Source organism: Apostichopus japonicus, chromosome 22 (genome assembly GCF_037975245.1).
Source record: "Apostichopus japonicus isolate 1M-3 chromosome 22, ASM3797524v1, whole genome shotgun sequence".
In the NCBI taxonomy this organism is placed as follows: Eukaryota; Metazoa; Echinodermata; class Holothuroidea; order Aspidochirotida; family Stichopodidae; genus Apostichopus; species Apostichopus japonicus.
In genome coordinates this window covers 15883042-15895987 of record NC_092582.1, presented here as the reverse complement: position 1 = coordinate 15895987, position 12946 = coordinate 15883042, and the positions used below count along the sequence as shown (strand labels likewise).

The 12946-nt window shown below is 38.0% G+C and overlaps 1 protein-coding gene across 2 annotated transcripts in view; it reads right to left on the bottom strand.

Annotated features, from left to right (window-relative positions):
- The window catches only part of LOC139964308 (SUN domain-containing ossification factor-like), a 53574-nt gene that overhangs the window by 8894 nt on the left and 31734 nt on the right, over positions 1-12946 (bottom strand). The window contains exons 4-12 of one of the 2 annotated variants that reach the window (XM_071965807.1): positions 12333-12481; positions 9304-9423; positions 7210-7661; positions 5934-6117; positions 4749-4856; positions 2899-3060; positions 1935-1987; positions 843-983; positions 228-300 (exon numbers count right to left, since the gene is read on the bottom strand). In XM_071965807.1, the coding sequence (XP_071821908.1) occupies positions 228-300; positions 843-983; positions 1935-1987; positions 2899-3060; positions 4749-4856; positions 5934-6117; positions 7210-7661; positions 9304-9423; positions 12333-12481 (1442 nt within the window). Of the gene's footprint in view, positions 1-227; positions 301-842; positions 987-1934; positions 1988-2898; positions 3061-4748; positions 4857-5933; positions 6118-7209; positions 7662-9303; positions 9424-12332; positions 12482-12946 lie in introns of both variants that reach the window. The other variant, XM_071965806.1, reaches the window with a different exon arrangement.

Below are 12946 nucleotides of genomic sequence, written 5' to 3'. Positions count from 1 at the left end.
TACATACTTATTTCAGCGCTTAGCATGTGATATTTCACAATTCAGTCATACCACTCAAACACTCTCTTCACAGGATATCAAATCATGACAACACACATCTTCTCTTTGTGGACATGAAATACTCTGGTTAAACATTGCTTTTCATTGCCTTATACTTCATGATCTGCAAATTTGAATGCAACATTGAAACTCTTGCAAAATACTGAGTTTGTTTGAAAACTACTAACAGGTCACCATTCCAGCATTCCGTTACTGGTGTTGGAGCCACCTCGTCAGGAACAACTCTTTCGCAATCCTCTCCTGCCAAAACAGAGAAAAAAAAGCATTTGATAAAACCTTGAAAGCAGCTGGTTTAGTTTACAATATTACAATTCTGTCCAGCAAAACCTTTGATACTTACCTATTGGTTGCATCTTGCTTCTGTGTAACATATGGCATGAATATTAATACCTCTCAAAAAAGCCTACCACACTTTCTGGTTAGGATTAGTTAGGGCCTAGCCTAATTTGCATACAGACAGAAGTTTATAAATTTTCCCATGCAATGATATGGCTATAAATTAAACACTGACTGCCCAGTTTGAGTGAGAAGACATATTTGTGACGTTTGTATCGAAGATTGTAATAGCTGTTTGAATGAATTTGGTAATACGAAGTGTAATGAGCTTCTGTAAATTCAGTTACCGTATGTCAAATATGTAATAAAGTTATGGTTAATTTCGGTATGTAAATATCAAAATACTTTATACAAAGCTCTTTTTTAGGAACTAATTCACATTAAAGTGTGCAATAGGTAAAGCTAGGTTTTTAACTTTTAGCCTAACATGACAAATCCTATGTTACCTTCACAGTCCTGATCTTTCTTTTCACTGGTGAATGCCTTTGCAGCATTCTTCACAAAACTGATGACTGCATCCTTAGCATGGTCCAGGATTCCATTCTCTTTCAAATCAGCTGCCAGAGGGGTGGGATTAGGCGGCAGTACTGCTGGAAGCGTGCCAAAAAAATATATATATTACAAATATCACTTTTCACTTCAAAATGATACAAAACATGCAACACTCATTATGTACTCTAACAGTACTCATTATATATGCCAATCACACAGTCTTGACCCTCAAGTGGGGTTACGTTATGTATGTACTCTAATGGTAATTATTTTAAACCAAAAGATTCATTTTCTATACCAAATCATAGAGATGTACTCTGATGTAATCAATTGGTATTTATCCTGTACTCTAATGGCATATAAGTACTCTGACAGTGTTCATGACATTATAATGGATTCACAGACATGTACTCCACCATTAACTTGTGTACTCCAATGATATGCACTGTGTTCCATTAGTACCAACCAGGTACACAAATGCTCTAGAAGTAATCATGTACTATGACAAAGCCACTCTTAACATGTTTCAATCATACCGATGTATGCCAGTGGTACATATGTACTCCAGCGTATATCAGAGGGTTTATGCGAAATGGAATAAATCATGTACTCCAATGTGGTACTCTTAATATATTCCAATCATACTCACATACTCCAGTGGTACATATGTATAATTTATTGTGTACATCAATGACCTAGTTCAATGGAACTAATCATTTACTCCAATGGTATTCAATATACAAAACTTCAATGCTACCCATGTATTCCTGTGGTACTCCAATGGTATTTATCATGCATTTCCATGGTACTCTGATAGTACTTATCATGCATTCCCATGGTACTCCGATGGTATTTATCATGCATTCCCATGGTACTCCAATAGTACTTATCATGCATTCCTGAGGTACTCCAATGGTACTTTTATCATGTATTTCTGTGGTACTCCCATAGTACTTATCATGCATTCCTGTGGTACTCCGATAGTACTTATCATGCATTCCTATGGTACTCCGATGGTACTTATCATGCATTCCTGTGGTACTCACCCGTCTCTGGTTCTTCAGAATCTATCTCCTCGTCCATACTGGTCCCGAATATTCTATTGGAGCAAAATAAGGTATATAGGTTTTTGAACTACTTTCAAGCAGAGATCTGTGTAGATAGATGTTAGATGCAGAGACAAGGTGTAAGGTTTCTGTTGTAGAGCCAGATTACTGTGAAGGTCAAAGTGTTATCCTTCAACTGCCCACTGGAACTTAGAGGTTGGGAAAAGTTTATTATTATTATTATTATTATGCATTACGTTTAGGCTAGTATATAGAAACTGTTAGTAAATCTTTCTGAGAAGTGTTAAAGTAGGAAGACTTCCTGTCTGTGCTCATAGGAGATTGTAACGGTGAACCTAGGGTAACCCACTCGACACCACCTGAAATTGTTCTCTGTTTTCTTTTTCTTTTTCTAGCATATTTGGGGCAGTGGCGGAGCTAGGGGTATTGGTCAGGGTGGGCGAGAATGGTCTGTAGGGGCGCTTTCGACAATATCTAAGCGTAGCGCCACCACAGGTTTGCGCGGAGCTTACAGAAATGTTTTGAGTAAAGATACTCCCTAGATCGCCGGAAATGACCCTTTCCAGGCCTTGCTAATTTGCAGATAAACGAAGAATAAATATGAATACAACGGAAGTGCTAATAAATTAAAGACCGCCGTTAGAGCATTTTGACAGAAAATTACACCAACAAAACGTGACAAATGTCAATAGGTAGATGAGAGCACAATAAAAAGTCAATAATTTCTAAGAAGTGAAAAGTGGTAAAAGCTGAAAAGGGCGCCAGCAGTCCATTGGAGTCTGTCAGGGGGGGCATCTGCCCGCCCTGACTGTATGGGCGCTCCGCCCCTGATTTGGGGAGGGAAGAAGCGGGGACATGGGTGGGTGGAGGGGGCGGGATATGCACATGACTTTTAAGTGTAATTAAAGTTAAAAGTAAAATTATCCAAGTGTGTAAATTGTACCTTACGACTGTGAGCGGACAATAGTGTTCTTTGCCAAAAAACGTCAACAGCTCGATCTTCACAAATTTGGTAAACAGATGTTCATCGATTAAGAAACTCTGAAGATTCCTCTCCTCCCTGGCGTACAGAGTGCCGAGGAGTCGCCACTCGCGAGCCGGAAACCTAGCGGACGGAAGAGATTGCAGAAAGAAGTTAGCGTTTCCTCTCTGAATAGGTCACCGAAATGAACTTACAACGGTTGGAAATGAACATCAGTCATCACCTGCATGAAAGAATTTCTACAGAAAGATTCCTTTTCAGGAATATTTTGGTAACAGTTTGAAGAAACTGATTATGCAAATTTGGTGCAGAAAAATATTCATACATATGCAAAAGATTGTTCTAGAGTAAGTCAAAAAATGTTCTAGTCACTATTTTCCTTGACAACGTTGCTAGATAATTCATTGAAGTTAGCAAGTTTTTTGGTTGTCATTTTCATGACCTCAATTCATTTCTTCAGAAAGATTTTTTCTTTTGAATAATTTGATGGGAGTTGGAGGAAACTGAATGCATTTGTCACATTCAACATTTTTTGCTACATACTTCCCGGTATTGGTGAATACATTAGTCCTTCACAAATTTTCATGGCAAAAATGATAAAAATATACAAGAAATATTCATCAATATTTTGTCATCCATTTCTACTACCCTCATGAAGGAGAACGAAACGTAAGCCTACATTAAACATGGGGATTCTCTATCACAGAACTTGACTGTTGAAAATCACTAATGTATAACTTCCACACAACTAAGCTACACCCACACCCAGTTGGTTTTGTGGCAAAAAGGATGGATTTTGTTTTTACGGGTTAAATAGTGAAATAAATTTTCATAATGTATCTGGTAACATCAGGATGACACATCACGGCCACAGCATTTTTAAAAATTTTTTTTTACAAGTCATTTTCAAAATATTGACATTTGATGATGTTTTCAATACAGAGCATATTTTGACAGTGTAATGCAAACATTAAAAATATATCACATTTCAAGGACGAGTCAACAAACAGAATAAGAAATGGGAACAAACACACTTGTGAAAAAACATGTGCCATCCATCCTGCCCTGCAATCCATTTCCTGGTGTAAACAAGGGTTTAATAAAATAACAGGAGCCGTAAACTAAACGGAGGTAGAAAACTCCAAATTGTCTGCTGTGAAGTTTACCATGATAGCTTATACTAGTGTAACCAACCAATTAAAGGGATATTTCAGTCTCGGTAAAAAAAAGTGATCAAACAACGATCTACAAACCTTTCTAAGTACCTTGGTCCTAACACCAAATGTTGTTCGGTGAATTTATTATGTCTGTCTCATTAAGGGTTCAAAATGCTATGAATTTGTACACAAAATATTTACAGATATTTACAGATAACAATATAATCTATTAAGGGATGTGTCATTCAGGGTTAATTAAATCACTAATGTTGAAAGTCAGATGCTCGGGGAGGGTAGGGGGAGGGGACTATTGCATACCTGCCAGCTAGGCTGTGTGGGAGGTTTTCTGGTGCTCTGTACTTCAAACAATAGGCATTGTGTGATATTTATTCAGCCTTGCTGCAGAGGATTTTGCAACTGCTGCAGCTGTTCTTTTTGACCCATTGCCTAAAAAAACTTCAGTTTGAGCTAATTAATTAATTAATTATTACTGGATATTTTTTTTAAACAATAAATCACTTGTCAGTTGACAAATATGACTACACAACACTGAGAGAAGTGATAAACATCTGAGCACTCGTTAAAATATGCTTTTCAGTTTTAGAAGAGTGAGCCCCACATGCAAACGTCGTTATAAACATGTCACGGAATTACCTGTCACTCGTGTAAACACGGAAACTCTCTGGAACGGACGAGAACAACTCCAGGTTAGCAATTTCGAGGAGTTTAATCTGAATCGGTTCACAAAGTTCAACGATAAACCTGCCAGGGCGAATAAAACAACTATATTTAAGAAGCATATCAAAATTCGAGGAAAAAATTGCAAGCAAAAGTTATTCATAGGCAAAAGTCCTGCCTAAGAAACGTATGAGAGCATCAAAAAACATGTTAAGAAACAGAAAGTCTGCAGGCTTCATTATTCCTTCTCACATTTTTTTGTGTGAGAGTATTTCAAAATGTAAAATATCAAACCTGCTTTTCAAGCTTTGCCCATTCTTAGCTTCAAATGTTCAACAAAATTACTTTTCTTTTAGTTTCATCATATTCATAAGGATTCAACATCTGGTTTTACCTAAAATAAACCTTCAACTCCAAAAATAGCTATAGGTTGCTTGTTCTCAGTTTGGACTTGTGTACCACAGGCTAGGTATAATGATGTTGTCAACATTCTCCGCGATGAAATATCGTGTTTACAAGCTAGGGACTCACATACACACGCAAGCAGGTGTGTTTTACATTCTGACTGAGGATCCCATTGTTTCTCCCATTGTTCAAATCCACGTACCCTAACCTTAACAATACCCCATAACAATAGAATTCTTTTGAGGACGTGGTGATTCTTTAGAAATCACATCCGAGGACCTGGAATTCTTTTGTTCAAGTCCTCGGTCAGAATACAAAACAAGTGCACACTAGCAGGTGTGGTTTACATTGTTTTTTCCATTGTTCAAGTCCACGTACCCTAACCTGAACAAATACCCCATAACACTAGAATTCTTCTGAGGACATGGTGATTCTTTTCAAATGATGTCTGAGGACTTGGAATTCTCTTGTTCAAGTCCTCAGTTAGACTAAAAATCATGCACACACACACACCAGCCAATTGGACAGCATTTAGTATAGTTACTTGCCTACACATAACAAGCCCTTTCCATAGCTTTTGGAAGGTTCTTTTTTTTTTTCGATAGCATCTCTGTCATACGAGTTTAACTCGGTCCATGTCACCCTCACATGCAACTTGCACACTAAATGTAGACGAAAAATGTGCTACTTGGCAGCTCAAACGATGACCAAAAATAAAAACTTGCTTTTTCTCCAACAATTTCAACAACAACTTACCATATATTTGCAGAACATGGATTAATCATGTATTCGTCACGGTTGAAATTGAGAACGAGGTTCGGTTTCTGAGCTTCGTCGTTGGCACTCAGGATCTTAGCGCCGCAATCTGAGGATGCGTAATTCTTGCTGTCTTTGAGAACGAACTGACGATGTCGCAGCGACGGAATGTCGTTCCGACTTCCTGTCGAATATTTACATAAAAAATAATTTAAATAAAAAAAACAGACACACACACATAGCAGAACAAAAGCAAAGCAAATTTAGGAACAGACTGCATCACTGCACTCATTGAAGTAGGACTATAGTCGAGCTTATTAACTTTAACAAGGGTTAGGAAGTTCCCGATCCGTGTGATGATCATGGATGAACAATGGCTTATACCAAACCTTCTCCTTTCGATGAGTCTTCAGAGAATTGATGCTCCGGGGACCGCCGTCAGTTAACATCCTCATCCTGTGGACGAGTGAGTACCTCACCATCTGACCATTTCTCAAAATACTGAGGGAGATTGAATGCCACCCCATTCATCCATCAACCCTGAAGTCAGCTATATGGTGAACAAATTTGTTTCAAAACAATTTTGAAAAGAGCAGAACCAAATCCACGGAAGGCTCCCTCTCAACAAAACTGGATGGCAGCGATTTGGAACCTATCGAGAGAATCTGGTTCTCGATGAGTGATTTGAACCGTGATGAACCGTGACCAACCTAACGACTGTTGGATGGACATTCTAAAGGCCGCACCGGGCCTTCACATTTGCTCTTGCTCTGTGAATTATACCGAGCCGAATTAGACTAAACACAAAAGGGACAGCTAAATATTGATCAACCTTGGACACTGTTATTAACGCTTCCACCAAATGAAGGTTAATGGGGTGGGTGGGTACTTTGTTTAAATCTGATCGGAAGATTATTAGCCAAATTTGTTTTTGTGCTCTCTTTTTCAAAACGGTTCAGAATTTCCCAGTCAGTTTTCACTTGTTTCAATAACAGGTTAATGCCTTGCATGAACTTTCTTAAATCTGATTGGAAAGATTACAGTTAGCCAAGTATTTGTTTTTGCTCTTTTCAATTAGTTCTTAATTAACAGGTACCTTTTCATATTTAGTATTAATCACATGCAAATGAGCAAAGTACAAAAATTCCAAAACTTCAACTTCTACTTTATAATTCGAGATAATAAAAGTTGACCTGTCAAACTGCTGAACTATTTGTAATGGGATTTTCAGTTTCGGGGAGTAATGGAAGATTCTCTAAAAATTGCTTTCCTTTACCGTACAACTTTTCTTGTTCTTCCAACGCCTTCTGTAGCATCTTTTCCTTCCACTCATCGAAAGAAGGAATCGGTTCTGGGATGATGTCATCTTCCTCTTTATCTTCTTCTCCATCACCTTCTCCGACACCCTCTCCATCCTCCTTCTCTTCCTTCTTCTCCTCCTCCTCCTGCTCCTTTTTTTCATCCTCCAGTAGGACCGGCTCTGTCCCTTCAGGTTTTTCAACCTCCTTGAGATCTTCGGAAGTGATGTTTCCTTCCTCCACCTGTAACCCATCCTCGTCTTTCATTGCAACTTCCTCTTCAGCCTCCTGGTGGTCTTTTGCCGTCTCTCCGTCGCTGATGTTTTCCTCCGCATAGGCGGGTGCTTCAATTTGGGTTTCGTCTCCATGGGAGTCCATCGATCCTGCGTCAACCTCCTCTTTTCCCACCAAAGTGGTTAAGACATCTTCACTAAAAGTACAGAAAAGAAAACAGTTCAGGAAAAAAATACCTAATAGGTTTGTTGCTGAGATTTTGGTTAAAAACGTATTTCATACTTCATCAAAGTGTCAAATTTTCAGATGTACCACTTACGTTATCATTCCACTCATAGTATAAGTGAGTGTTGGTATTTTGAGGGAAGAATGCTCAACCAATAAATAACCCAAAACTCTCTGGTCAGGGCATTTAGAAGCGTCGATACTTACTGCATCTGAAAAATCTGAATCCAGCTTCCTATGTTATACTACAGTATATTCTGCTGTACTATACATGGACCATACCAAACCACAATGTATTTTATTAACGTGAAATTTATAGTAACTTTTAAAGTAACTTTTAAACCAAGTTTTTTCGAATTATTGCATATCCAATTCGATAAACTTGGTTTATCAAGCGATAAATCGAGTTTATCGATAAACTCAGTTTATCGATAAACTCAGTTTATCGATCAACAGAGATTATCGATAAACTTAGTTTATCGAGCGAGAAACAAAGTTTCCATGGTTTATCGCCAATAATCTTAGTTTATTGAGGTAACCCTGCTTTTTGCTCGATAAACTGAGGTTGTCGATCGAAAAAAAGAGTTTATCGGTGATAAACTCGGTTTATCAAATTTTTGCACATATGGCTTGCCATAACCACCACCATTATGTTTCACTTCATTTTAAATTGTACCAAATCAAATATTTGTAAGTACAACATTGCTGAAAATGTAATCAATATGGGGGTATCAGGAGTCAGTGAGAAATAAATAAGAAAAAAAAAAATTATCCATGAATCGTAATCCACTCATGCCAGCTAAATTTATAAAAAAAAATTAAAAAAACGTAAAAAGGAAAGAAAAAAAGTTGAGTCCTCGAGGCTCCGATGTTTCAACTGATATCAATTCCAGTCTGCGTCGTCGGTAACACTAACCCTGCACTTTCTGGTTTCCTTCCTGCTTTCATACTTACTGGCATGTAGACACTGTCTGGCATTCTTTGAAATACAGTATATATAGCCCATGCAAGCAAACATGCACGTTATGTTTGTAAAAGATGAATGTAAATTTACTTTCCTCTTATCAGAGTACACATATTCCGAGGAAAAACACATGTGTGATGATGATGATGATGATGATCATTGTAGTAAAATTATGGAGGAATATGACAAATATTAATAGACTGAAAGTATGTATCTAAGAGAAAAAAAGAAAAATAGAAATCTACTGGTTTATATAACAAAAGACAAATTACCCAGAAGGCTTCTGGTTCTCTGGACATAGCTAAACATAATACTCCCAAAGGTAACTTACTGTTTATTCATGTTCAGAGTGTTTTCAGGAATAATTTTGAGTGCATGACTGCACCACAGAGGAATGTTAGGCTATAATTTACAATGTGAATATGATGGTTTTGAAGACAAAAGGATAAAATTCTTAATGATTGATTTTGGATGAAGCTCTACAATAGTGAAAACTAGTTGAAGGGCATATATTCCAAGTCATGTAACCCCTTTTGCTTAATCACTCACCCTCTCCCTCTTCTCTCCATTCCCTGCTCACTCCCTCTCCCTCCCCCCCCCCCCCCTTTCCCAATGGCGCTCAGATTACGTAAATTTATCTCTCTTTTACCTTGTCTTAACTTTGTCATCTACTTCAGGCAGATTCTCTTCCTGTTGTCCTCCAGATATATTTTGTTGCTTTTCTTCTACCAAAACCTCTTCTTCTCTGACCTCCTTGATGGCAGTACCACTGAGACAAGAGACAGAAAGATTATAAGTTAGAGGACAAATTCATGACGAGGTGGACATCTGCCTCTGGTAGTTTGCTGTTAACGCCAGTTTTGCGGTGTAAAGTCATTTGACATTTTCTGTTGAAAGAAGTTAGTGTCTACATTTTTTATGGACCATGCATGGGTGAACTACCGTTGTGTAGAAAATACTTTACATAACTGAACAATTTACGAATATAATTATGTATATGCAAATTAATGTTGACCTTTTGTCTGACTTCCTAGCACCAGGGTGTAAGAGTCTTGTTTGGTTGGTTTAATAGAAGTTCTTAGCTATCATGTTTAGAAATTGGGAAATCAAGTATCAAACTAATCAGCAACATGTATACGTTCTGGTTCTGTACAACTTTGTTTTCATCGAGCATCGACAGATAAAGTCAAGAATCAACTTTTTGCTTTGCATCTCGCTATCGACGTCCCTTGCCACACCCCGCCACCAAACATTGAAATGAAGCTAACATTGGACCAGGGTTGTGGCAGCATGACAAGTAAAAATAAAAAACCCCATTGCAACTGTCTGTGTAGCATGTAATTTACAATGACTGATGTCTCCCACACTATAATGTGCATGGTTGCTTTCATATCCGTTTTCCTTTATTGACGCTTTCTAAATTTCAACACTGCCAGTATTTTATGACGTCTGTGTTTTAGGAAAATAAACAGATAGAGCTATGTTAACATCCATAGTTATACCAGCAATTACTAACTTACTAATTTACATTTCAGAGCAAATGTATTTACCTTTTCTACTCAATAAATCTCAAATTAATCATTCTATCTGGCAGAATATTTAATATGAGAATAAAGTTTATTTACTAAGGAATAAGATAAAAACCACATTCACAGAGATTGGAAGCTGAGTGGAAAAGGGAGGTACGACCCACCAGGAAGAAAGTGAGCGGTCATGTGGGTGCAATATGATAACAAACAGTTATCCGATATTTGGGCATCATGAGGTAGATAACAGATATACAAAAAATGGGAGGAGTTTGGTTCAATATCAAGTTTAATCCTATACCCTTGAAATACTTTAGAAATTATTAGTAATATAGAATAAATTCTAAAGCCAAATGGTTAAGAAAACCAGGATTTTTTGCAATTTGTAGGAATCAAAAGAATCATTGTTTAAATAACATGTATCAGCACATTAATCTCAATACATACATACGAGCACTGATGAATTGGAAGGGTATAGCACATCGCACACACTAAAACCAACTATCAATGAACATTCCAGGAGCTAAGGGAGTGCTTACCTGTCTCCATACTACATCTGCACTCTCCCATCTATCTCTTTGTCATACACTGAATTGGTAACATTTTAAACACTGTGCCCAATAAACCCACTTCTAGGACTCACACTCACGTGTATGCACAGGAATTTTCATCTATGAAGAATCCACTCGGTGATTGGAAACAGCAAGATGAATTTTTCTCAAGACTCATATATACCATGCACAAGAGGATGGCAATTACGGAAGGGAGATGGCCATACACACACACAAAGAATAGCCAGATGCTAGAGCGAGGTAAATACCGTAATGCATAAGGTTATATGAGGTAAGGGAGTATGCACTGTGAATTTCTTGGTTGCGGAAACTAAGAAACACTAAAAAAACATTTGACAATGACTGTTGATCTGAAATGTTTCTTGATATTGATGATTAAAGGCATTGAAGACTCGCCCCAAACTGTGTGCCACGCTCTGAAAAAGTTAACTTGTCGTTGCTTGCAAGTGAAATTTTCTGCTTTTCGCTTCAAAATGCAGACAGTAATGAAATGTGATACCATGTTATCTTTAGCTAGACCTGAGATGTCCACCGCTGTATCATGTGCACACTGTGCTGTGGGTATTGACCGTATTGAATGTATTGACTGTACAATTGTGTCTAATTACCGAAGATAGCAAGCTGTGTGCGTATTTTCTGGGATCGATGGTGGTGTCTAACAATTCTGTTACACCTCATTCGAAACTAGGTCAGATTACCGGCATTAGACGTTTTTTTTGCACGAGTCTTCACACCCTTTAATGCTCATACAGCACATAGCAGCAACAAGCAACATTCTGGGTAAACCCAACACTTAGAAAGCGAACAAGTAAGGAAAATACATGAAAACAATCATAACATCTTAATAGAGCCGCCTATCCGCAATAGTGCAAGATAGGGGCTCGCGGCTTACAAAGTAGGCTACAAAAGTGAAAACCCAACACTTAGAAAGCGAGCAAGTAACGAAAGTACATGAAAACAATCATAACATCTTAGAAGAAGTAAAACAGATAAAAACATGTACACAAAGATGAGAAACCGCCTATCCGCGATAGTGTGAAATAGGAGGAACGAACGAAGTAGTTTCGCGGAACTACTACCTGAGAAAATGACGTTACGCTCATAAAAAACGAACACATGGGCGTGAGTTGCACACTAAAAACAGCCCCCAAACTCCCTTCCCTATAAGAAAAGGATACTTATCAGGCTGTAATAGGCTGTTGAAACGCTTAGAAATCCTAAAGGATGTCTTCTAGGTAATAATCGAATGTAATCCGGGCAGTTTTCGAAAGATTTCAATCCACTACGAAAACGCATGAGTAAACACTTTGGATGGTAGAATGAGAAGGAAGGGCATTGACCGGAAGGAGCTGGTCACTGAGGGTGCACAGTGTTAAAAGATTACCAGGGCATACTAGACATGGTAGAATGAGGTGCTAATGTTGTGAGGAGACAGGTACGCGAGGAACGAAGTAAATGTAACAGATTGTTATGTTTGCTATAGAGCTGTGCACATCCAACTGACAACCAGCTGGAATTGTTGTAGTTTATATGAATTTACAAATTATGACAGACATTAATCATTTTGTTGATTCTCTCACCTTGCTGGTGTATCCTCTTCATCCAAGACTGGAGGGATTGGTACCACCTCCATTGTCTCTGTGTTTGCTGTCTCTGGAATCTCTTGGGTCTCATCTCTGACTCCATTGTTATCATCCTCTGTTGTAACTTGATCGTTACCTGACTCCAGCTGTGTAAATTATAAAGACATATAAACTTGCAAAAATGCACTGAAATCTGATTTCTTACTGTTACATATTCAATCTTCACAACTTCATGAATATTTAATTATCATAATAATATCATGAATATTCACTCAGAGGTTATCAGTCTATCAGTTTGCTAATGCTAATAGCTCCCTAAACTGTCCTCCCACTGCATGCTTCAAAGCACTCGTATTGACACTTGACAGTACGAACAGTTCCTAACCTTTACCCTGTAATCTGAAACATGATATTCATACTGCTCATACTGACACTAGTACGAGTGCTCTGAAGCAAGACATGGCAGACAAAATTGTCTCAACTGGGTGTCAAACCCAACCAATTATCCACACCCTTACGTATTAAATTTCTTGTTTGTGAACGACATACGGTCTATGCAAAGGAACTCAAGTGTGTTCTTTTGTTCATGAAAATGCGCTTTCTATAGGATC